The 27,258-nt window shown below is 39.2% G+C and overlaps 1 protein-coding gene across 1 annotated transcript; it reads left to right on the top strand.

Moving 5' to 3' along the window:
* Positions 1-1,485: 1,485 nt before the first annotated feature.
* On the top strand, positions 1,486-2,555 carry LOC104507264 (sodium/potassium/calcium exchanger 2; the record flags this gene model as incomplete). Its single annotated transcript, XM_010148487.1, has 1 exon — positions 1,486-2,555. A coding segment is annotated over exon 1 (936 nt), but the record flags the coding sequence as incomplete, so codon positions are not given.
* Positions 2,556-27,258: the final 24,703 nt, after the last annotated feature.

Genomic DNA, 27,258 nt, shown 5'->3' with positions numbered 1-27,258 from the left:
CGGCTGATGTCCCCCCTCCTCCGCTGGAAACGGCGCACGGTGGCTGCGGGGCCGTTCCGATGCGCCTTCCCCGCGTGATGTTTTTGGGGCAGTCCGGTGAGCGGTCACGGTGGGGTGGAAAGTGAAATGCTCCCTCTGTGGTGCCGTGTCTTGCGAGTGGAGTCTGTGCCTGTGACATCTTCTTAGTGTGGAAGCTGTTCGCAGAAATCGGGAGAAGCTGCACGTGACTTAATAACTTTTATGTAAATAACCGCGGGCGATAGTTGCAGCTCTGTGTTCGAGAATACAAAACCAATGCTCCGCCGACTAATAGGTTGGTCAGTGTTCAGCTATTACTACAAGTGACTTGAATAAGTGGTGTAACAAGGTATTTTTTGACGGTAATAGGAAGTACTAATAATCAGATAATTTAGAAACTATTTCGTGCTTTGTATCATATAAAACGCAGCACTCTTTGCATAATGCACATGCAGCTAATTTCTACATTACGTATATTCTTCAAATTCAGTAACCAAAGAACCTGTTATTATACAGTGGGGTTTTTTTCCTGTTTTAAAAGTACTGTTCGTCCAATATGCTTAGTTCTGACATACATGAATGGTCCTTCTCAACATAGTTTAATTTCTCACCATTACATTTGTTTCAGGATCAAGTCTTGTGTAAATTTATACTATTTTCTTAAGGATCTGTAAGGGGAGCACTTTTAAAAGATACTTACTGTGTAGGTATTCTGAGTACCTTCCTACATTTATAGCTGAATGTGTGACAGAAGCCAAAACAAAAGCAGAGGTGAATGAAAATTTTGTCCTAGTTAGTCCAAGCCTGTGTCCTAGGTCTGATCAGAAGCAAGCTGAGTTGTCAGTGCAAACCTGAGTTGATTATGCAGGGGAATTAAAGAAATTGTGGATGTGTTAGATCTTCATTTTGATCCCGTTCCAACAGCATAGTGTTTTACCTACGCATCAGAGACTGTTGCTCTGTGCATGCATAACACTTCAGTTAATACCGCCTCGGCTGCCTAAAGGTCTGATGAGGAGCTTGTTGGCACTTTGATTACTTTTTTGTATATCATTGCCCCTGCGTTTGGGATTTGGACGTTACGTGATCATGGTGGGAAGTAATTACAGAAGGTAATAATGTTTGGTGTATCCCTTAAAATAGTAGTTTAGTCATTTTTATGCAACATTTGGGGACAGTTTTTACCTTCCACTAGGAATTTTTGTCAGCAACTGAGGCGAGCGGTGGCTCAGAGCCATATGAGAGGCATCAAATGATCTGAGTATTGATAGACTGTTATGTGCAGGGTTACTGCCGAAACAAACGTATTGTTGCTGTGTCTGATGGGATGTGACTGGGGTTTATGTTACAGTTGATAATACTCTGCTTTAAATTCTAAATTTTACCTACTCTGAAAATGCTTTTTAGAAGCTCCCAGTCGCACGCTGTTTCACTAATATTAATGATACTCATTTCCTTTTAAGACGAATGAAGAAAATACTTCCTATGAAGAGTACTTCATTGTGGGAAAACGTTTAAATCACTTCTAACTTCAAAGCGGGAGAAAAGTATGAAGGAACAATCCATCTGAATCCCTCAGCATCTCACACACAGAACACAAAATGGCTCTTCAGAAGAAGACTCTTGCTGGTGTATTGGAGGAGTGGTGTTTGGAGGAAGCGCTGTTCGCTTGCAGACGGCACCAGAACGTTAGGAAAAAACTGAGACTGGTACGAGTTATAGGGCTTCTTGTCGGTGTAGTGGCCATTAGTACTTTCTCTCTTTCAGTTAGTGCCTTTTTCAAGATGGAACCACATAGCATGGCGTTGGCCAGCAGCCTAGATAGCCAAAAGCTGGTGCGTGGGCATCAGAGAACTCTGTTGGATTTCATGGAACAGTATGAAGATGACACTCCAGACCCACACACTTCTATGAAATATGAAGCTGAGCATGACAATGCAACAGATGATCATATCAAGGGAGAGTACCCCAAGGACATTTTCTCTCTTGAGGAGAGAAGAAAGGGAGCAGTGATCCTCCATGTAATTGGAATGATTTACATGTTCATAGCCTTAGCCATAGTCTGCGATGAATTCTTTGTTCCTTCCTTGACTGTCATCACTGAAAAACTGACCATCTCTGATGATGTGGCAGGGGCAACCTTCATGGCTGCTGGTGGGTCAGCCCCAGAACTCTTCACTTCATTAATAGGAGTGTTTATATCCCACAGCAATGTCGGCATTGGTACAATAGTGGGATCTGCCGTGTTCAATATCTTGTTTGTTATTGGAATGTGTGCTTTATTTTCTAGAGAGATCTTGAACCTTACTTGGTGGCCACTCTTTCGAGATGTGTCCTTTTACATCGTTGACTTGATCTTGCTAATCATCTTTTTTCTGGATAACTTAATCATGTGGTGGGAAAGCTTAACGCTCCTGACAGCGTATTTTTGTTATGTGACTTTCATGAAGTTCAATGTTCAAGTAGAAGAATGGGTGAAGAAATTTTTAAACAGGAACAAGGTTGAGAAGGTAACAACAGCAGATGCGGAAGGAAAGGTTGGTCAGTTTTTAATTAGCATCTATGTAATAATGTCCTAGTAAATGCTGAGCTTTTCTATGTCATAAGACTCCTAATACAGTACGGTAAGCAATATGAAAAAAGTTCCATGTTTTGCTAAAAGGTGTTTTTGTTTAATCAGCCCGTTAGGATTGAAAATATAGAACGGGAGGCAGCATTCTAGCAGATCAATAGCTTTTAACTCCAGAGTGATCTTAATCACACAGAAAGCAAGAAAAAATGCCAGCAAAAAGACATAAACCTTTACTCAGCATTTTGGCACATTGATGCGGTCTGAGATATAGCTACTAATTTTTCCCTGAGCTTTTGGATTAAGCAGTAACAGTATCTGGGGAGGATCTGGTGACAAAATTCAGCTTTTTACACACTTCTAATGCACTTTCTTCCCAAAAAAGCAAATCACTTGGAACTGCATACCAAGGTATTGTCTTCAAGGCCAGGCTGGATGAGGCTTTGAGCAACCTGGTCTAGTCAAAGGTGTCCCTGCCCATGGCAGGGGGGTTGGAACTAGATGATCTTTAAGGTCCCTTCCAACCCTAACCATTCTATGATTCTATGATTTTTATACGTGTTTTTCATCTGCTGATGCTGACATACAGTATTAACTTTCAGTTGTAATTAGTGACAATTACATGAAAAAAGTCTCTGGAAAAACAGTGACTGTGGTGGCAAAAGAAAGAGGTCCCTCTCTTTAAGTAGGATGGTTTCCCTTTCATTGTATTTGCAACGAAGCAAACTGATTTTTGTCCTGACCCCAAAAAGACACGGTAATTTATGCACAGAGGAGGGCTCAGTGAGCCTTCAGCAATTATTACCATCTTTTAAACAGCTATCTTCTCAAAGGAGCCTATATTTAAGGGACTTATGAAGCTGAACCCATAAATACTTACGTATGTAGCAGTGTGTTAATTGAATGTTTAATACCAAAATTTAAATGTCTGGGTTTATGTGACAATAGGGTTATTCATGAGGTAAGGTTTTATTATCCAGTAATTATGGAGCGTACCAGGGAACTGTTCACTGTTTTGTTTCTTTTGTTTAGCAGCCCCATATGAATAGTTCAGAAGAGAGTCGATCCTCTGGTACAAGTGTATGGGCATACAAACAGGATATAGGGAGATGGAGTATGTAAAATTATAGAGAGGGGATACCTGCCTGTAACTCACACAAAACTCATGATTCTGCCTATATGTGTAACTTCATAAAAGAGAGATTAATATTTTAGCAGTATGGACAGGTGCTTTCAGATTTAGGACAAGCCACAAAAAAGTTCACCAAATATAAACCCAGAAAATTCTCAATTTTTTAATGTTATAACCAACTTTAACACCTATACACACTCTTGTAATTTTATATTTTCCTTCTAGTCCTATTCCGTTTCCAAAATCACCATGCTCATCTTCATCTTTATCAAAATGCACAGTTAGGATTTTATAAGAAAATTAAGAGCCAACACCAACAAAGTATTTGTGCTGATGAATTAAGGGCTTCTTGAACTACATTAGTTGGTTTCTAAATACTGTAATATTTCACACTGCATTGTAAGTACTTTGACAGTTTGTGCTAAATGTGTGTAATCATAAGAAGAGACTACGGTATATGAAGCAACCATTTAATGCATCTTCACCTGTCTATAACCTGGATTTGAAGGAGATGTGAATCTGTAATTGGTCTTGAACAATATTCAGTATGAGAAACAACTGCATTGAGTTGTCCAGGCTATAGGGTGAGGAAGAATAGCTATATACCATGGTAAATGCCCAATTGTTTTCAACTGGATAGAAGAATAAATCGCTTGTGAGCCACACCGAACATGATAAATGTTTAAAGTACTCTAGATGGACTTGATTTTAGAAAGATACCTTTAGGAGCACTCATTTATTGCTTGATACATTAATTACTTTTTCCTTAGTGTTTATTCATATTATAGGTGCACAGAATTCAGATAAGGGTGAAAAAATCAGAAAACTGTCTGCTTTTCCTTAAAACACAAGCTTTGCATTGTATGTTTCATGAAGCTATTTTTCATGAATTAACTTGAATTTAATTAAAATGTTAAAATTATGCATCTGTAGGTCTTTGAGGGGATGAAAGAGTGGGGATGAAAAAGATGCTCTGATTTTGTTGTAATTTAGCTAATACTTATTTTCTTCTTCCTGGGGAACATAGCTTCTGAAGGTATCAGACCTTGTATTTCTTTTCAACCCATACTGTAAAGACATATTTTTGAATATTCAGCTAAAACTTTGAAATTGTAACTCGTTATGATTTACATTACTGTTCGGTTGAGCAGCATTTAGCAGGATGAATGAAATGGTTTTCTGACAGCAAAGATATCACAGATTATGTTCTTTGGAAAGAATCCCACTGAAGTTATGTGTAATTGTTGCTTTTTAAATTAAAAAAAAAAATAGAAAACCAAACAACTAACACGTGTAGGCCCAAGCCTGACTGGATTTTCAGCATCGAAGTTATTGCCTAAAGTGAAGGATAAAATGATTTTGTAGTCCGAGATCTGTTGCCTGTTAGTGAATGCAATGTAGATGGGTGCTTATTTCCCAGCCAGTGAGGATAACAGTATCATAGAAGTGATAGTCTTGGCTTTGAGTGGCAATGGATGCTTCATTTCTACGGTGTTAGCTGTTAGCCAGGATTGCTTCTAGTAATCAAGTGTGTGCTACATCAGTACAAAAGAAGATCGTATATAATCAAATTACTATATCAAATGCAGAATTTGCTATTTTAGTTGTTTCTAATGGAAACTTTTTTACTCTTTTTTTTCCCCACATTAGGTTAGAGAATTGCTAGGCAGCTCTCTGGAATCGGTGGGTTAGTGTGTCTTCAAACAACTTTATTTCTGGAGTGTATAGCAAATTCTCTTCTTTCCTCTGACTAGTATTCCTTCTGCCTGTCTTTTGTTGATTCTGCTGTTGCCAAACTGGCAAATGTTCTGCTAAAAAAACGTGCCTGCTGCGCTTATCTTTAGGACTTTGTGTTGTAATCTGAAAGCAGCTCAACAAAGTTGAGAGGTCTAAATACGGCATCATAAAGCTGGATAGTTGAAGGGTTAGGTGGCTTATTAGCAAACAAATATCGAAGAGTCAAGATCTGATCAGATGAAAAACCTCTTGAAATACTAAAATGTATTTTAATGTTAATTTCAGTATTTTTATTGCTGGTCATCCAGAAAGATTGAAGAAAGTTTTGCATTCTCAAGGACAGAGAAACAGGTCTTAGATGCAAAATGATTTTTCTGCTTAGCTGTCATCTGCTCTAGATATATTCACTGGGTTGCTAGAATGCATATATATCTATAGATGTCTTTCAGATTCCTCTCTCTCTTCCCCATTTTTAATAATTAAAGCACTTCTTTTGAACTAGAAAACTGTGAATAGTTGAACTTAACTATTTTTTCTGTTCTTCATTTCTTTAGTATGTCAGTCATTTGTACAAATGTAAATGCAGACAGTCTGCTCAATATGAATTCCATTGTGCTTCACTATGTTCCTGAACAAATACAGTCTGGGTTCTTAACGGGTACAGGTTGAGAAAATCTGGTAGCTTAAATTTTGGCAACAATTAGGTGACACTGATGAGAACAGACTACAAGCTTTTTGCATTTAGAGTTCATGGCATGCATTGGGAAGATCCTGTTTGAACTCTGGGTAGTCATGCCCCACCTCACCCTCCAGGAAGCCTGATGGCAGTTTGATATTGACGAACTCCAGAGATCACTGTGAAAGGGTCGAAAAAAGGAGGAAAGATGAAAAAGCAAGACAGCGTGAAAAGACAGAATAAAAACCAGATGGCCAAGTTCTACAATCTCGGGTGGCATATGGCATGTACAGACCAAGATTGGTCCCCTGACAAGTGACATCAAGCCCTGTGAGCTGCCCTGGATGGGCCCTGCATTAGGTAGGGTGATCCCACCACCAGATACCTCCAAAAGTCCTTTCCAGCCTGACTTGATCTGTGGCATGATTTTTAGGTTTTACGTAGTTATTCTGCAAAGAACAGATGATTTTTTAGGACTGGGGAAGAAGCTTTGTTATTATTTCTACGTGTTCTTCAGTTGACTGAAGATGTTTAAAAACAGAAGCTTGAAACTGAGTATAATGGACAGTAAGCAGGAAATGGAAAAAGCTGAAGCACAAAATTCTTAAAAATAAGACTTCTGTTAAAGTTTTAGTCTTTTGTTGATAATCTGTGCTGATGAAGGCATGTTGAATATATTAGATCATGGTAAAACATCATGTGAAATTACGTCTTTGTTTTTAAGTACTTTTTGTTTTTCTTTAATGTAGCATAGAGATCATAGCAGAAATACTTGAATTTGATCACTCGGTAAATAACTCAAAACAGTTCTGTTTGGCAACTAGGAGAACAGTATGTGGGTGGCACAAGGATGTTGTGCAATGACATCTGTTTCAATGGCAGTAGCATTTTAGATAAATAGCTTATGCTATATCCAAGACAGTTACAGTTTTTCTACATTTATAGAGAACTGCATTTGGAGAATGAGCTATTTTTACCTCTAAGAAATAGTTTGACATTATTTTATTGCCAATTTTGTTGTATTAAGAAACCTGAATAGCTTGCGTGTGATATTTTAAGGTCTATTTTGATCTCGCATGTTGCCACATTGTATTTAATGGTAATTTTTGTATTCTAAATGAGAGGTTGTTAATAATATTTTTGCTACTTCTCTACTTGGTGGCTGTATTAACGCTGTACACACACAGAGTCACTGTTATAATGTATGATCTAATATGTGTTTGTTTAAGTAAAAACACAAATTACCTGCACGCTGGCAGGAAAAACTGAAATCTGCAAAAGGTCTGCATTTATAGCTGGTTTGGACTCCTGAGCAGCTCTTTTTCAGCTCTTATGTTGAATCCACAGACCCTGTAACTGTAACTCTACCTATTGGATAGCCTTCCTTCTACCACCGAAAGATATTTTAAAGTGGTGTTTCATAGTTCGTTGAGAAATCGGAGTGTTATTCTACAGCCATTTCACACGTGGTCTACTTGTGCAAGCGTGTGTGTGAATACAGATCTCTGAGTATCTTTACCTTGCATACCAATGCATGCAAGATGGTCTGCTTTGTTTGGAACATGTGCATCACCACTGACCTAGTACCATGTTTTGCCTGGTTTTATGTTATGTTTTATCTGCTTTTATTATCTCAAAAGCCTTCAAGTTATTTACATGTTAACTATTCTACCCCAGTAGCAGTAACTGTTAGTTAATTTGCCTTGAGTATTTAGCACTGTTGATTCAATTTATTGCTATTACTGACATACCCAAAGGCTGATACTTTATATATGCAACCATTAATACAGTGAAATGGATACTATTCTCAGTTTATTTTAGTGCCTCTCAGTAATTTATTGACTATAAAGCAATTATTACAGTGGTTTTCACCACTGGAGTCTCTCAGTTTTGTACGTAAGTACCCTTGTAGTGAGTAGAAAGTGACAGCATGGAAATGCAGTATAGATTATATGCTCTTAAATCACAGCCATCCACTAAGATTCACTAGGCAACCCATGCTAATTATGCTAGGAAAAGGAAGACTAGAAGTGCACTGCCTTTAATTAACAGCAATGGGACAACATATCCATCCGTATATTTGAAAAGAAAAAGCATATGTAATCGAAAAGAATTGAGATGATACTTCTAGAGGCTGCACAAAACCAGCTGTGTTAGCAAATGTTCACCACGCTGCATTTCGGAAGAATTCCAGACACTAAATTTGTTGTGGTAGAAGCTATACCAAGAGAGGAATATGCAATCCCAAATTCTGGAGGTTTTATAATTGCTTTCTTTCTGCCATTTCAGTGTTGGGTACTTTGGTCCAGATCCTCAACAGGATGTTGGAGCTACAGGAGACTGTAGGTGGAATTTCAATCCCCAAATCAGTATACCAGACTTCAAAATATCTGCCTGCTTGGGGGTACTTAAAGTCTGAAGGAGCTTCACTTTTAGACAGAGAAGACCTTCAGGTGCCATAGTTTTGCTTCCAGGTTTGCTCAGAAATGCCGGTCACTGTTGGAGCACCATGGTACTGCTGCTAACCCACACTCCTCTGCTTTTTTCCCTAAGCTAGCTCTCCAGATCTACTTCCCAGGCTAATATTTAACAAAATCACGTGACTTTTTACCTCCCCAGATTCTCTTGGTAAGAGCAGTTATATACAGATCTTTCACATTCGCTGCTCAGTTTATACGGTGCCCCACTCATGTAAAAGTTTTGGGTGTCAATGCCTTTTTTTAAAAGGCAAGAGTGAGCCCTCCTCACCATGTTTCTAAAGGGCGAGTGTAAGTACCTGTCTTTTCTAAAGGGTAGGTTTGGGCAGGTGGTGGAAGCTGCCCTAGGGCTGTGCTCGTTGCAGCGTTGAGGGTGCCAGAGTACAGTGAGGTTTTGGGCACTGCTGACTGCCGGGTGGTGTTGGCAGTTCTGAGTGATGACGCTTCCTAGGCAGCCAGCATTACACTGCCAGGGCCACAGGCCAAAAAATTAGGTTTAATGAAGTGCCTCTGCCCTGTTAATGATCTGGGGTTTTGTTGGGTTTATTAGCAGGAGTCAGTTTTTCATTGCCAACTGCAGAGGTGAGAAAACAGCCTCTTTTGAGTCCTTTCTCCTTCTAAAATTGTTTGCACTAATTCAGGCATTTTGCTTTTGTAATTATGGAATAAGATTATAACCAATTTGAATTGGTTATTGCATAATGGATATTATTTTCATACTGAATAAATTCTTATAGCAAAAGTGGTGTAGGAGTGGAAAAGTGTAATGGTCAGGACAGTTCTGAACAACAACGTACATGCCCACGCTTGCCTGGTGTTTGTTGAAAGCCAGGCTTTTCAACCATAGAAATTAGAGACCTTATGTGCAGAAAGCTTTTGAAAGGACTAAACCTGAAGTGAATGGTCTGGGTTGCTGTTCTCTGTTGCTTATTGTTGGACATTTGTATATTTTATGAAGACAGTGTAAAGCAGTGTGGGATTTGGACATTTATTAAGCTTTTACCCCTTAGGTACAGACAATAAACATGCAAAACCAGTGACTACTTTTCTGGTAAAGAGCAGTCAATACAGTACTAGTATTACAAAATTAAAATAGCTTCCTTTGGTCATTCTGACCAAAATTCAACCTCTCATTTTAGTCAGCCAAACAAAGAAATACAGAGGCAAAGGAAGTCTGAATGTCTACATTGTAAAAGATCTGTGTGGGATGAATGAGTATTAAAAGTGTTCTATGCACAAGGTATGGAAAGGATGGGAACATCTATTGGAGATGAGTATAAGTAAACAGCAGCAATACCTATAATAATTGATTAAGACATCGCTTATCTATTTAGCAACCTTTTTTTTGCTATTTATAAAATAAACTTTAATACAAAGAATAAGACATCTTAATTTCTCCCCAGTCATCTACAGTGTTTTACCTAACCTGCAAACTATGACTAGTGTGCTGTTACTAATTCTGTAGAATAAAGTATGGTGTTTCCTTCACCTTAACCTACGTTAGCCACATTCCATTGTATTTCACCCAGCTATTATTTAACCACTTTTTATTATTTAACTTAATGGCTGGTTCCATTAATCTCTGCAGCAATAAGTGTGCTATTGGCACAAACTATGGATTCAAATTCTTTCTTGGCACTGGCAGCTTTTTTAGAACATAAGATGACAAGGTAGAGCAAAATCAGATAATTGTAATGAATTTATTACGCACAGATCAGTTGTTATGCATCATAAGATGAGATACAAGTGGTTTAGAAAAAGAAAGGTGACTGGTTTTGTAATTTTAATGCAGAACTACTCATTAGGTACTTTTCTTGACAATCACTATCTTCCTTCATCAGTACAAACCATATACGTTAACAATACTTAGCAGTGCATTTGAAAATTCTGGAAATGTAGGCTGTCAATGAGAACTCCTTCCTGTAGAATGCTCTGGTCTCTGAAACACAAATGTTTTAGCTATTATTAATTTTCATACCAAAGTACTGAGATGAATTCTGGTCTCCATCACACTAGGTGCTTAGAGAACTGTAGGAAATCACAATTCCTCCTCTCACTAGATCTTGATGAAAAAAAAATTCTAAAATACCTGATAATAAGAATTCATCATGTGTATAATTTTATGTATGTTGATATATGCTTAGCCTTCTATATAGTAAGCAGTATATTGATATATGCTTAGCCTTCTATATAGTAAGCACACCATCAATCTTTTCCTCATCATCCAAACTGTCACTGAGTTGCAGATTATTTATTACACATAGATGTCCAGGAGGTAATTTAAAGAAATAGTTTATTTCTTTACATGATCTAGCAATAGATCTCTGCAAGTATCAGTTAATGTTGCATCTATTAGAGGGCAGCATCTTTTGTAGAACAGAATCTAAGTCAAAATTGTAGTGATGGTGCTCTTTTTTGGTTTTTGGGATAACAGTAGGATCCAATGGTTTGGGTTTATTTTGGTTTTGTTGAAAATCTGTGTGCGTGAAATGCATACAATTGTTAAGCAGAGGGTCACTGTTGAAGACAAACTGAAAACCTTAAATTAGATCAGCCTTAGGGCATACTTTCAGCAAACCAATTACATCTAACAGAAAATATTTTGTAGTACATTACCATAAACTTCATTATTTTGCACGCAATACCTGTAACTTTGAGGAAACACGGTTGCTATTTGCTGTCTATTGTGGTTTGTTGGCTTATGTGAATTCCTATCAGAAAAGAGGAAATTGAAATTAAAAAAAAAAAAATCAGTCTTGGAAAAACAGCTGTTGCCTTGCTGGCAGTAGAGTTAAGCTTCATGGCTTGTTAGGCAATGACAGTTTTAAGTGTTGATCATGTACTTGTTTCTACAGCAGGTGGAGGGTTCAGAGCTCACATTGCCTCCAAAGCAGCTTTATCTAGCGATGTAACTACTGCTCTGCCTCAGTCAACAGCGGATAATTTTGCTGTCCCTGTCAGATCAATTTCATCAGGGCAGTTCAGAGAATACGTACTTCTCAGTTACTGTGTTTTGTAGTATTCCGTTGCTATTCCACTGTCCTCTGTATTGTTGAAGTTATGGTCACTTACACAAATAGCCGTAAATAGCAATGATCCTGGGTGACTTCTTTTAAAGTGTGTGTGAATAGCTTAAAGGTGCATGTGCAATGATACTAACACCGCTATGAATTGCTATACCTAAAGGAAGAAATTGGTGCAAAATAATTTATTGTTCAAGGAATAATAAAGAGCAGGGAATTTCTACTGTATGCTATGCTGACAAATTAATCATAAAATTTCCTCAGGAATTAATCCTGCTTTATCACCTCTTAACTGCTTACTGCTGGGAGGCTAGTCTAAAGTCAGTGGTAATACCAGTGACATTTATTGCATAACCAGCTAGTGTAAACTTTTCACCTTCTCACATTGCTGTAAAACAGCTCTAGCGGATATAGAGCACTGAGGAAAAGGCACATCTGCTGTCACTGCCAGTGCTTGGTGACCTTCAGGACATCATTTGAGACCTGTCCAGTTATGTGGGCTCTTGCATGAAGGAGAAGGTTGAAGTTTGAAGGTTTTGTAAGGCTAGGGGATGAGCACCTCTTTTGGTATTAATCAGATGTTAAATTTTTGCTTATATTGTGTTGCAAGCTTTTATCAAATTACTATTTAAATCCCTTTTATTGGTACCAGGCACAATCACCAAGTTATCAGTTAGCTAAAGTTTATGCAATCATATGTTTGAGTGGAAAAAAAAGTCAGATTTTTGAACTGCAGAAATTATTTCATCCAGGAATAGGGGGCAGAAAAATTACAAATGGTTCATATTGTTAAGTTACTTACACACTTTTAAAACAGTCATCTGAAGTAATTTGAAAACATCATGCTATCTGGCAGCTATTTTTTGTTCCTGTATGATATTTTTGCTATTTAAATATTCCTTTTTTTTTTGCTTTATTCTTAATACTCATTGTACTTATTTGCCACACTTTGGTTTAGTTTAGAAATGTTTCTTCGGTGGAGGCAAATCCTGTTTGAAGGCTTCATTTTGGCTGGATTTTTAAATGCTGCAGCGATATAAATAATTATGAAATGCTCTGCAAAGTTTGGGTTAGGAAGTGGTTATTATTTCCTTGCTGTGTTGAAGACCATGGAAAACAGTTAAATTCTCCAGTTCAGTATGAGGTTTTGGCCCATATGTGTCTTGGAAGCAGGCACAGCAATAATACTTTCTCTCCAGGAGTCACAGATGGAATTACCTGAGTCTCATCTCAAAACCAGTGGCAAAATTCCTCTGAAATTTAGTCAGAGCATGATCATGGACTAAATTTCATAGGAATATTGCCATTTCATTTTTGTGTTTAGTTTCTGAAATAAAATTGCTACTTGCTGCTACTTAAAATCCTACTTTACACATTATAAAGAAGTAATTTTATAAGATTTAAGTTGTCTCCTTTTCAGTCAGTACTAGAACCATTTACCATTTGTGTGTGTGTGTACAGGTACACCTGTGTATACAGATACATGCAAGCACACAGAAGCATGAGTCAGAAAGGTGCCATGTAGACCATAAAAAAGATAAACGAGCTTCCGTGCAGATCCATAGGATGGTAATTTGCATGCTTCCTACATCATTTCATAGAATCACAGAATGGTTTGGGTTGGAAGGGACCTTAAAGACCATCTAGTTCCAACCCCCCTGCCATGGGCAGGGACACCTTCCACTAGACCAGGTTGCTCAAAGCCTCATCCAGCCTGGCCTTGAACACTTCCAGGGATGGGGCATCCACAGCTTCTCTGGGCAACCTGTTCCAGTGCCTCACCACCCTCTCTGGGAAGAATTTCTTCCTGGTATCTAATCTAAATCTAACCTCTTTCAGTGAAAACCCCTTGTCCTGTCACTACAGGCCCTTGTAAAAAGTCCCCCCCAGCTTCCTTGTAGCCCCTTCAGGTACTGGAAGGCTGCAATAAGGTCTCCCCAGAGCCTTCTCTTCTCCAGGCTGAACAAGCCCAACTCTCTCAGCCTGTCCCCATAGCAGAGGTGCTCCAGCCCGCTGATCATTTTACCTGTCCTCTGCCTAGTAATCATTTCCATAAGACTAAAATATTTAAAATTTCTGAGTGGCATATTTCTCATAGGTTTCTTACAGTTTAACTGTTCAGAGAAATATATCTGTGTTTTCCCCTTAAATTTGGACTCCTTCCAAGCAACAAATTGCTCCTGCCTGAGGCCGAGGACATGACGTACCGAGCTATTGACATATTTTATTATACCTTAATATATCATACTAGTAATTCCTGCTATCCTGTGCCTCTATAGGGAGAGAAACAGGAGGTCTGCATCACTGGAGAGGGATGATTTCTCGCTTTCCAGTGAGGTAATCAGGATTTGATTCTATCATGGGAATGGCCCGGGGCACTATTCTTTACTACATGACATTTCATGCGAAGAAAAGGCCATTTCTTATTCAGAGGAAAGGCCAACAGCTGGAATTACAGTAACTAAAATTTGTTACATAAGCAAGAAACTGCAGTAAATTGGGTTGTGAATTTAAAGTATTACTTTCTTAACTTAAAGTGTCTATGCAGAAAGCGTAAGTCGTCTTAAACAAAGGAATAGAAAAGTAGCCTATTCCCTAATTATTTGCAAATATGTTATACATAGATTTGTGAATATATTAACAATTATTTGAAAATCTTAATACTGCAAATCAGTTTTTTAAAATACATAAGTATTGAAATGACTTATTGAATTATTTGGATAACTTGTTTTGTCCATTGTTTGCTTGTAAGCAATTTCCTAAGAGTATTTGGAATATAATATGTGGTATATATATTTAGCCTCAAAAAACATGAAACCTCTTCTTTCATGTTAAGGGCCATGGTAAATAAATGTTGATTTGTAATCTTGTATGTGGACATGCATAAAGAGATACAGACTCTCACCTTAAAATAACAGCAATAGGTTTGGTAACAGTCATGGACTGAATTGCAAACTCATGCCTTAGTTTTGGATTTAAGGGTTGAGATGTGGCTCTCTCTTTCATTTAATCTTCTTAGAAACCCGTGGATTTCAAGCTCTGTAGAACGTTTTACAGTGTGATGTGGGAAGGTTTATTTCTGGTTGCTTGATTGGATTACTGTGCACAAGAAAAACAATGGTCAGCATATTGCCGACGAAATGGCCTTGAGGCAAGGCAGAATGTGGCATCTGAGAGAAAGGTGGTAGATAGGGCAGTGGTAAGGCTTGGTGGAAACTGGTAAACAAACTAGATACTGTATATGAGGCTCTCATTTCGTGGTGTGCTATTTTTGAGGCATCTTGGTGATCATAATCTTGTTAGCCATTTTTGCCAAAGGTTTAAATGTTAGTAGATTTCCTGATTAAGAATTCTTCCCATCACTAACATTATTGGCCCTCATTAAAAGTATTAGGAGAAATAGTAGGGAAAAAAAGTGAAATTGGACTTGAACAAACCTGTTAGGTGTAGGTTTTTATAATTCCAATAATATTTGTGTATGTGTGTGAGGGAAAGACAGCACAGAATACAAGGTAGGCTTGAAGTTGATGGCAAGATTTGGTGTTGGCTTCGATGAAAGTAAAATTAAGCCCGAAAGTCAGGACATTGAGAATTATGATCTTGCTGCTTCTCTGATTTCTCTGTGCCACTGTATAATTCCAAGCCTCTGAGCTGCTCTCCTTCCATATTAAATCACCCCTAGCAAACAAACAAAGCAATTTCTTTTGGTCTTAGAGCAAGCAAAAGAGGCTTTATCAGCTTTCAGTGCCCTTGTACCTAAGCTGGGAAAGGGCACTCAGTGTTTCACAGCCTGATCTATCCTGTCATGCGGGTAGTTTTTGGATTATTGACAGATCTCAAAGCAATTATTATATGGTGGGCCCATAATAGTCTAGTCTTTAAGTGGCAAAACCGCAAAATCTGGAGCTGTTTTCTTCATTTCATTCTCCTGTGTCTAATTTGAAGGAAGAAAAACAACATCACAGAACAGCACAATACAGGAAAGTTTTAAAGCAGATTTATTAGCAGCCAAGAATCGTATTTTGGGAAATGAAAATACATTCTGATAAACCAAATAGTGCTAAGGGGAATTTCCTGGTTTGGCCTTTAAAGTAGTGGTGGCCTTCTAGGATGGGTTTCCAGCGTTGGTAGATAAGGGAAGAGCAACTGATGTCATCTACCTAGACTTGTGCAAAGCATTTGATACCGTTCAGCATGTGTCTAAGCTGGAGAAGCATGGATTTGATGGATGGACCACTCAGTGGATAAGGAACTGGCTTGATGGCTGCACTCAGAGGCTTGTGGTCAATGGCTCGGTATCTGAGTGGAGACCAGTGATGAGCGGTGTTCCTCAGGGGTCAGTGTTGGTACCGGTGGTGTTCAACATCTTTGTCAGTGACATGGACGGTGGGATCAAGTGCACCCTCAGCAAGTTTGCTGATGACACCAAGTTGTGTGGTGCGGTCAGCACACTGGAGGGAAGGGATGCCATCCAGAGGGACCTGGACAGGCCAACCTCATGGAGTTCAACAAGGCAAAGTGCAAGGTCCTGCACCTGGGTTGGGGCAATCCCAAATACAAGTACAGGCTGGGCAGAAATGGATTGAGAACAGTCTTGCAAAGAAGGGTTTGGGAGTGATAGTGGATGAAAAGCTGGACATGAGCTGGCAGTATGCAGTGGCAGCCCAGAAAGCCGGCTGTTATCTGGGCTGTATCCAGAGAATCATGGCCAGCAGGTCAAGGGAGGTGATATTCCCCCTCTACTCTGCTCTCGTGGGACCCCATCTGCAGTACTGCGTCCAGCTCTGGAGCCCTCAATGTAAGAAGAACATGGACCTGTTGGAGCAAGTGTAGAGGGGGGCTGCAAAGACTATCAGAGGGCTGGAGCACCTCTCCTATGGGGACAGGCTGAGAGAGTTGGGCTTGTTCAGCCTGGAGAAGAGAAGGCTCTGGGGAGACCTTACAGCACCTTCCAGTACCTGAAGGGGCTACAAGGAAGCTGGGGGGGACTTTTTACAAGGCTCGGTAGTGACAGGACAAGGGGTAATGGTTTTACACTGAAAGTGGGTAGATTTAGAATGGCTATCATGAAGAAATTCTTCACAGTGAGGCTGATGAAGAACTGCCTTATTTTCTTGATCGCTATGAAGCTGCTGAAGTTGTAAAATGCTAAACAAAAAGCAATTTGTAACTGTAACTTTGGATATTATTTTAAATCCCAGATTCTGACTAAAATAGTATTCATATTTACTATTTAAAATGTATGTATTTGAAGCTATAGTTATGTGACTGTCTAGATGTAGGTCTGAAAAAGCAAGCTTAAATATGAAATCTGGTAACTATGCTTGCAACTGCATTAGGTACTTCGTTTTCTTATTTAATACACATCCTTAGAGAAGGATTGACTTTTGTGTGAATATCTTAACAGAAAGTGGCTGCAAAATTTTGGCTTCACAAGGCTCTGCATTTGAGGCCCTCACAGTAGCTCAAATATGCCTACTTGCTGTCTTTTCTCAGACACCTACCTCCTCCCTGGAAACCACTGCTGCCTTCATTACTTTTAGGGTTCCATCTCTTTAAGGGGAGTACTTTCCAAAATGTAGGAAAACCCACTGCTCTACAGTTAGTTAATTAGTACACACAGAGGGCATGATGCAGTGGAAGAGAACTCTTCTCTGTAAATAACAGAAAAATGGTATGCAAAGATAAAAAGGCAGACTAGCTAATTTTGATGTTTAGTTGATCTGCATTCAGAATTGCCAATGAGAAGTTCAAGACTTAAAACACTTGTAGAATCCAACTCTTGGCCCCAGATTCATCTGACTTAGCTGTGGTGCCTGACCTATGAATATAGTCTCCTCAGATACCAGTGTGATCAGTACAGAGAATTTGACATTTTTAAAGTGTGATTTAGGTCTTTATTATAAGGATTAATCTTCTCCTGTCCTAATACTGTGCAAAATTTGTCTGGCCATCACCTACGGCAACAGGTCAGTAAAATCTGAAAAGCCCACTCCTGTGCTTTTATTGCAATATATCGTGCTGTTGTAATTTCAGGTTTTAGAAGAGGCTTCAGGTTGTGGTGAGGGTGACAACCTGATGCAATTTTGCACAGGGTCATGTTTGAGTTATGGATGATTCAAAATTACTGGTTTTGTTATGCTACAAAGCAAATTAAAATGCTTATTTAGGTGTTAATCAAGTATGTGAACATTTCATTTGCTCATTTGGTACTCAGGTCAGTATGTAGACATCACATGTAATTCCAGAGAGGTGCATGTTGGAAATGAGCTCTTAAGTGAGTCTTAATGTTATTCATAGAAAAGTCACTGGCACTGCAGCCACAGTTACTATTAACATATGTGATTCATAGATTTTTCTTCACAGAGAGGGTGGTAAAGCACTGGAACAGGTCACCCAGAGAAGCTGTGGATGCCTTATCCCTGGAGGTGTTGAAGGTCAGGCTGGATGAGACTTTGAGCAACCTGGTTTAGTGGAAGGTGTCCCTGCCCATGGCAGAGGGGTTGGAACTAGATGATCTTTAAGGTCCCTTCCAACCCAAACCATTCAGTGCTTTGGTTTATAAGATGAGGTATAATTTAAACTTTCAGGGAATTAACAGTATTGATTAAGTTAACTAATTAACCCATTTTTTAATTAATTAAGTTTTCATTAGCCTTCAGTGGGAATGACTGAATACTTACCATGAATGAATTAAACTGTATACAGCTCCTAAGATAACAAAGAGAGTCTTGTTAGGATTCTCCAGCTTCTAAAGGAAAAATGGGTGGTTAATCATGAAAATTCAGATTATATTGTTCTTGCTCCATCTGCTTTTCACTGCCTTTGGAATTTTGTTCTTCACAACTAAATGCTAATCGTTGTTTTCAAATATTTTACAATACAGTGAGGGAATAGAGCCTACCATAAGGAAGCATATGTGTACACAGTCCCCTGACAAAAGGAAATCAGGTTGCAGTCATGGCTCATTCAGATTTGTTGGTTGAGTTTGGGAAAGTTATTTCTTTCACACTGTCCCCTCTGACTTGTAAAATCATATGCCTGCCTTATTCTTTTATGAAAAAAATGGTAGATGTCCTTGGATGTCACCCCATTAAAATGATCAGTGCTACATCGTCTGTGTGTAGCAAGAAGACAGTGGCATTTCATTCATGAAAAGTAGACCATCATCTGTTTATTCCTGTTGCAGTGTGTTCAGACCATCACCCTTTTTTGACATTATCAATGAATTGTCAAAGTAACAACTAGCATCAGGGCGTGTAGTGTAGTGACAGGACAAGGGGTAATGGGTTTAAATTGAAAGTGGAGAGGTTTGGATTTAGATATCAGGAAGAAGTTCTTCACGAAGAAGGTAGTGAGGCACTGGAACAGGTTGCCCAGAGAAGCTGTGGATGCCCCATCCCTGGATGTCTTCAAGGCCAGGCTGGATGAGGCTTTGAGCAGCCTGGTCTAGTGGAAGGTGTCCCTGCCCATGGCAGGGGGGTTGGAACTAGATGGTCTTTAAGGTCCCTTCCAACCAAAACCATTCTATGATTCTGTGATCTTGTATCAGTATAAGGATGTAAAAGTAAGACATAAGCATAGGAAATCTGTAATGAGAAACAGGTATTTTTTTGAAAGGCAAAATTCCTCCCATTACATTAAAGATTTGGTGCCATCCCTCATTGTTATGCATGTGTTAGTTATTTCATATTAACCACAGATTAAATGTACCTTTGTTGGGCACCCCTCTGAGACATGAGTACATTATTCCTAAGTGTTAGGGATGCATGTGGACGACTGAACAATGCCAAGCCAGTGCTCCCTGACCTCTTCTAGGGCCAACATTGGTTGCAATTTGTTCATCAAGGCACTTACAGCAAAGAGAGAATACGAAAAACCAGCAGGTTTTGGATAAGGAGCCGTGACTTAACCTGTTTTCCTCATTTATTGACATTTTTGTTCTGATGGGTAAGGTTTGCCAGATGCTGTCGGGGGCTGAGATTGTTGCCTCACTTCCTGAAGTGTGGGCCAAGAAACCCTTTCTGGCAGCCCACAAAAGACCACATAGCAAATGCTTCCTGATGCCAAGAGCTTGAGAAGAATCTGTTCTTTCATCTCCAAACGTCAGCCAGAGATTGCGCATTGCAGAGAGCTGACCAGCTGCATGGGGCTGGCATTCTGTTTGCAGTAGATGGATACCACCATTGTTGGGTTTAGTGAGTTTTCGATAGATTCAGAGTGCTAGAAGAACTTTATGTAGTTGCAGCATACTCTGCAGAAAGCAGTGACCATTGCTTGGCAGTAAACATTGTGGAAAAGTGAAGCAGTGTTCCCTAATTCTTGATGACATCTCGTACCTTGATGTCTTTTTGTACTGGAAGGGAGCTATATTGCCCAGTATTAACCCTCCTAGCAAAGAGAACTTTGGTGGAAATCTACTTTGCCTGGGTTTGAGAAAAACAGAACTATTAGGATAGGATGTATTGTATGTATTATGTATGTATCCTATCCATAATAGGATGCATGCTATGTTTCTAATGTAAGAAGCCTACTTAAGTTCATGAAGGTACAGGGGATGACTATGAAGGTCAGGGTCGAACAGAACTGCTCATTCCTGTGAGCAATATATGCAGAATATATCTGTGTCTATGAATTTTACTTTTGGTAAAATGCAGCACCATTTCTTGGTGAAAAAATCTGCTGCCTTGTTCAGCTTCCAAAATGTGGTGCCACTATAGACAAAGTTGTATGTCCACTGGCTGTATTTATTCCTTGTAAAATGCATAAAAGATTAACAATGAAATATAGAAGGAATGTTTTTCATGTGATTGATAGAACTTTGTGTAGTGACTGCTGGCAGTGCTCCCCTGGGCCTGTGGTGGTAGTTTTGTTGGATTTGCTTGGTTTCATGTGAATATTATATATTCAGGCCAACATGAACCCTCCAAACTGTAACTTAGGAGAAAAAATTTAATTGAGATCAGAAAGTAAGATGAGATGCAATACTGAGAAGTTGGGTTCCTTATCAGCAGAAGCAGTTGTGTTTCTGGTGTTTTCCAATATTTTTCTTTAGCAAGGTTGTTAGCATTTTCAAAGCAGCATGTATGCCTATGATACACTCATAGACTTCTTTTATTAATGTTGCTATCACATATATCTCAGTCAAGATACAGAAAGAGTGACTGTTTTTTCAGGGGCAGATCCAGTCAACTATGTGTGGTTTGGGACTTTTTGTGACAGTTGCTTATTTCCATCACATACGTAAAAGTTCATGGCCTGATTTTTTTGAGTTGTGAAGAGTATAAGATATATACATTTTTTGGCAATCTATAAGGGAATATGTGGAAAGCAAAATAGTAATTTACTGAGTCTATTTCTTTGTCCTATGAGTCAGGATAAAAACTGATATGTAGCTTATATAAGGTTTCAACAAAACTGTATCTGAACAAAGCTAAAAGAACCCTACAACCTTAAAGCATTAAGAAGTCTAAATTACTATTCTAAATTACTCTTCTAACACACTATGGAATTAATCATGAATCACATATCAGTGGATCACAAATTAGTAGCCACAGAAATGAGCAATGGTTTCCCATTACAAAATATGCATATCAAGAGTTGCTCAAGCCATTTATAAGTGTCATGTCATTAGGAGTCTTGAGGTTAATATTTCTGCTCGTGTTGTTAAAACAGGAGCTGAGGACAATCAAGAGAGAGGTTCAAATGTCAGCTTTTACTGTCATATATTCAGTGTTTTGCTGATAGGTGTGCAGATGCATTTTAATTGGGTCCAAGATGCAGCTTGGATATGCTGGCTCTCTGTTAGTATAATTGAGAAAAGTACATATTTACAGTATGCCTAGGGCATTTAATCTCTGTATAATGAGAGCAGAGAGTTTCTTCTTCCCGAAGAGGAGAAATCAACATAGCCAAATGTGTGTGCTTTCCTGCTGTGATGTGTTCCCATTACAGATACATGCTAGTCCTTGAGCAGAGCGAGACATAAATAACAAAAGAACAGTCCCTTCCACTTTTTATGTCTGTATTGAAATCTGTGAAAGAGCATCAGGTTCTCAGAGGACAGCTTCTCTGGAAGAATTTGTTAAGGTTGCAGAGACTGAAACAGAGATGGTACTCATCACACTTGCCCCCAAATAAATGTAGTGCTGAAGTAACGGTACTACCAGTTCTTCCACATTTAAAAACCTTATGTGTGTATTAAGAGACTGAAATCAGAAACACAATGTGTAATAGTGCCATCTGGTGACCTTGTTTTGGATCATGGAGTGAAAATATGTGATTCAACACAAGACATTTCACTTAGAAACACAAAAAGCCCTTAAACTTATATTTTTTACATTCAAACTCCCTTGAACTTCAGAGTTATCGAGAGAAGATGTTTTTTCAGCCCATTAGAGATAGCTGAGGGTATGCTGTTTCAGCATGGGTATAAAATGCTGGAGCGTGTTTTGTTTTGCTAGTGATACTGACACTGGAAAAATAGAACAATTTTTACATATCCTGATAGGCATATCATAGAATCATAGAATGGTTTGGGTTGGAAGGGACCTTAAAGACCATCTAGTTCCAACCCCCCTGCCATGGGCAGGGACACCTTCCACTAGACCAGGTTGCTCAGAGCCTCATCCAGCCTGGCCTTGAACACTTCCAGGGATGGGGCATCCACAGCTTCTCTGGGCAACCTGTCCCAGTCCTCACCACCCTCTCCGTGAAGAACTTCTTCCTAATACCTAATCTAAAGATGTGCAGCTAACATGCAGCTTCTCACTTCACCTGAGAACAGCGGCACCCTGACAGTTTGATGAGAAAATCAGATGATTATCAAGACGGCGTTTCTCTGGCAAGTGGGATGACACCTCCTGTAACCGGCCAGCCTCCCTGTTGTTGGCTAGAGCTGTCTCATCACGGCATTTGTCGTAGGGCTTGATCTCCCATGAAAGCAGCAGATTCTCTGCACTGCTGCAAGCCATGGCACAGTCACCTGCTTAATCTTTTGCTAATGGGGCTTAAGATGCTGTTCAACTGCTCAGCTGAAAAGAGCAACAATAAAATATAAATATGGGCTCCTAGCCTTGCAGGTGAAGGGCTTGGAAGTCTGTATTCATGTCCTGGCTGGGCCTACTCAGAGGCAAGACAAGAAACCTGGTAACAGTTCAGAGGATGAGAGATCATCTTAAAGACTTTTTTTCTAGACATTTTTCTAATTCTCCACCTTCTTGATTTTAGAGAGTGGGGCAAAAGGAGCTCTTTGAGACCTTGAGACTTGAGACCTAAGTAACAGAAAACTAGGGCATGTACATTGTATTTATAATAAAATAAGGTATAAAATTTCCCTCCCAGTGATTATAGTCACTTGTAATAAGAAACACCCTCCTCCTGACTATGCAGATAATTAGTTATCCAGACTTAAGACGAGAAAGTAATAAAAGCTGGCAGAGATCAGTCATTGTGTACATTACGTACAACAGGTAAGTTTATGCAGTCTCAGATGTATGTGGGATGATTTTCAGTAAGTTAACAAAGTTACAAATTAAAAAACCAAATATACAAATAAATAGGTACTTTTAACAGGCAGGCTGTACTAACAATTAGTGTGGTTTTGGTTTCTGGAAGTAGGAAAAAGAAATACCATAAGGCACACACCAGCAGAAGTATTTTGCAGTTCAAGACGTTACATTCTGGCAGTTAGGTGCCTGTGTTGCATTTTGTGAGCTAAAAAGACAAAATTATTATAATTTCAGGTTTTAGCTTTCTTTTTTATTGAAGTAACTTGATTGTATGTATTGCTCCTCTGAGCACATAGAACGTAAGCAAGCTTATTGAAATAAACAGCTTTCATTAAAGTACTGCTAATGAGGTTCTGCATTTAGAATCACGTCTGGGCTGAGGCTGATGCTATCTCTGGAGAAGGTCCAGTCCCACCCCACCTCAGGGAGGCTCAGCTACTGCAGGTTCCTTTGGTCCATACCTGTTTGGATTTGGGTATTTCCAAGGAGGGAGACTCCACACCACCCCTGGGAAACTTGTTCCACTGTTTGACCACCCTCACAGTAAAAAAATACTGTCTTCCAAAGGTTAAGAAGAAATACCATGTATTTCAGTTTGTGCCATCGCTTCCTGTCCTTTCTCTGGGCACCACTGAGAAGGGTCTGGCCCTTTACAAGCTCCTGTTAGGTAGTTACACAGTTCTGTAAGCTCTCCCAGAGCTTTCTCTCCTCCCAGCTGACCAGCCCCAGCGCTCTGAGACTCTCCTCCTACGACATCTTCTGGTCTGCATCCTACCCTGAACACCTGGAATGGTAAATGGGCAATTGTTTTTCTTTCCTCTGGGGAAATTCAGGAATTCAGCCTCCTTCCCAAGACTGAAAACTGCCAATATTTTAGGTTGTTATTTTCATATCTGTTTATTAATTTTCTGTGGGTTGTCTGAGATTAACTTCATACAGATCCCTCCTCACATTTGTTTGGTACATGAAAAGAACAGGAAGAAAGAAATTAAATTAAGCTGAGTCACATACACAGTCCCTGCACTGCGGTAGCTGATTGTGGATCAGCCAAAATTCTTGTTAGCAACCTCATGGTCCAGTTTTGAGCAGATTTGTAGTAAAAATGGGCAATGTGTATTTGTATGCTATATATTACATGTTATAGATGCTCTTATCCCAGGTCAGTGTTTTCGATCTTTCAGGTTAAATTCTTTCTGATGTATTCCAGCTTAAATAACTTCAGAAAGGGAAATCTTGCTCTGCACAGGACTAGGTTTGAGGGAATGACATGGAGAGTTGCTTTAACATTGACCTCCTGGACTCTCTGCTGGCTGTTTAAGATACCTTCAAGAAAATACAAAATAACGACATATGGAGAGGAGGTGAAAGAACATGTTAACTGATGTCCATTTAGAACCTGATATAAGCCAAATGGGGAACAACTGGTCCTTCTGGTGCAAGTGGAATGAGAATGAGAGTGGAATGAGAATGAGGGTGGAATGGGAAAAGAAAACAAATGTTCCATTTTCTTATGGAACTACAGAGTAAGAGATGTTTGTTCAAAACATTTGAGATATGTCACTTTTTAATAGCATGAACCTGTTCCTACAGATCAGTTTGGCAGTTCTGCACAGGATAGCACCATCACTTTCTCTTACTGGAGAAACTCTTGAGTACTGCAGAGCTGCCAGAAAAGATTTAGTACAGGACAACAAAAAGTAAGATGTCCTAAAGCACCACTAATGCCCAGTTCTGGAGGGTCCTTTAATCTCTCAGACTTCTGCTGGTGCATGAGCCTGATTATGAAGTATCCTTGAGATTATGAAGGAACCAGGTTAATGGGGACAAAACCTTTTATGTGTGATTATGTCCAAAACCAGACAGACTAGTGTCAACATTTCTGAAATTTTGCATTGTTAGTTGTAGACTGAGTTTTTAAAGACTGTGACATAAGGGGAAAGTTTTTGAGAAGTTTTGGTAGCCATTACTTACCAGGGCAGGTTCATCAAAGAAGCTTTGTGACCTGCCAGCAGAAACAGGCAGTTACATTCAGTCACCTGTTTTCTTCTAAGAACTTGCTTTTTGCAGTAGACACATGTAGATTTGACATACTGTTTTTGTTGTTGCTTGATTCCTGTGAAGCCTCTTGTGCACAAGATAAAAGAAAAACATGAGGTTTTTGTGTAAATATAAGTCTAAGTAAATTAATTACTCCAGTAAGACATCAGGAAATACATTATTAATGATAATAGACTATGAACCATGTTAAAAATATTTATACCCAATGGAGAGAGTTAATACGTTTCTTGTGGAATTGTACCATAGTAGATGCCCAGCTATCAGAGAAAGCACATGAAACAATGTGACGACGCTCCAGGAATTACTTTAAGCAATTGTTTGTCCCAGTCTAAAGTCATATAGAGTAACATACCGATCTCTGCTTAACTTCAGTTCAGGCACAACTAAAGAAGATCAAAATTAGTTGTTCGATTGCTTTAGATTGCCGTAATGAGCTGACAACACTGACTTTTCGCAGTGGAAGCCAGACACCTTCTTTGTGAGTGATCTCTGAACTATTCACTAGGATTAACTCACTGGGTCTGTTTACCAAGGGAGTGACACCTAGTTGAGAACTTGGGCTTCTAAGCAACTATCAACAGCATTAAAATTCAGTTGTCTCATCCATTTTTTGCTGAAATTACTAGTAACAGAGCCTGTTTCTGAGCAACTTTTTTCTTCTTTCTCATGAAATGAAAATAAGTTTATTACCACCTTTATGTTACCAACTGCTTCTTCCTCAGCACTTTTATCCTGTGTGCCCCAAAGATTTTTGACATTTTTCCTCTTAGGATGAAAAAACCCCACCCTTCTACTTGCCTAAAGTTACAGCAGCATTTTCAATTTGGAGGACAATAAAAATGCATAGAAGGTCACATCTGCTTGCCTGCATTTACAGCAAAGTGAGATTTATCTGGCATAAGACTCCTCCAGTATGGGTATTGTGCTATGACTCTATAGCCCATTAAGAGAAGTAGCTGCCCCTACAGTGGATATCTAAGACAAAAACTCCTGCATTGCAGCCAGGAAATGCTTTTTTTCCCTCTATTATGTGCAGGGAGAAACTATAGAACTAGATCTATAGAACAAGAGGTAGTGTGCTATATTTAGATAGATGCAGCTCATCTCAGTCACCTGAACAAAGATTTTTTTAAAATTCTTTATGCACTGTAAGGAAGGAGGCTTCAGACAATTTTAGGGCTAATTTCAGAGGAAATTTGCTAGGAAAACATTTCTTTTCTTTTCTTTTTTTTTTAGATTTGGTGGCTAAACAAAAATAATCAATTGATTAAACAGATCTAGCATCAACTGCTTTCCTTCCAATTACTGGACCATGTCTCACATTCCTTAAACGTGAAGACGTTTTAAAGGAGCTGCATGTGATTCATGAGGTGTGGTGCAGTGGGGTGCTGCTGCTTACCTGTTGGAGGTCCACTGTGTTCACTTCCCCAGCTAGACTTTTTGCATAGGGCAGAACAGACTGTCCTCAGAAGAGTAACCAAGGTTATTAATACGGGATTGACCTCTGTCTGGGAGCCTTTAGCTAGCAACCATGATGGGTAGGTAGGACATGGTTTTCTCCCTAATGCGTGTGGCAGGTGTTAGAAGGACACTGCCATGAAGCCTTAAATCAGACTGAATTTCAGTTATTGCAAGAAACTGGTGAATACCTTCGGTATCGAAATCACAGAGTCACGAGGATTTCAATTACCACCCCCTTCATTCCCCAGTAAAAAGCACATCACCACATCAGGAGGAGTGGAAAGGATTAAAACAATTTGAATTGTAATGAGTGCCTGCCAAATGCACTGGAAATGATCAAGGGGAGGGAGAGTGGGTATAAAAATCAGCTGACAGGCTTTGCAGCATTGCCGTTGCACTGATGATAGAAAAATGTCCTTAATCTTTATAAAAATGGAACTAGTTTACTGGAGAGTTAAACAGGATGACTGACAGCCATCACGCAAAGGGTTAATTGCAGTTTTTAATGAGCTGCTTAGGAATAGACAGGAACAGGCAGTTGCTGCTGTGGGCTTAACTGAAATAGACACACCCAACAGTTCACTTATTTCAGGTTTT

Source organism: Eurypyga helias, unplaced genomic scaffold (genome assembly GCF_000690775.1).
Source record: "Eurypyga helias isolate BGI_N326 unplaced genomic scaffold, ASM69077v1 scaffold8213, whole genome shotgun sequence".
Taxonomy (NCBI): Eukaryota; Metazoa; Chordata; class Aves; order Eurypygiformes; family Eurypygidae; genus Eurypyga; species Eurypyga helias.
The sequence above is the reverse complement of the archived record's forward strand: the minus strand, read 5'-3'. Positions and strand labels throughout refer to the sequence as shown.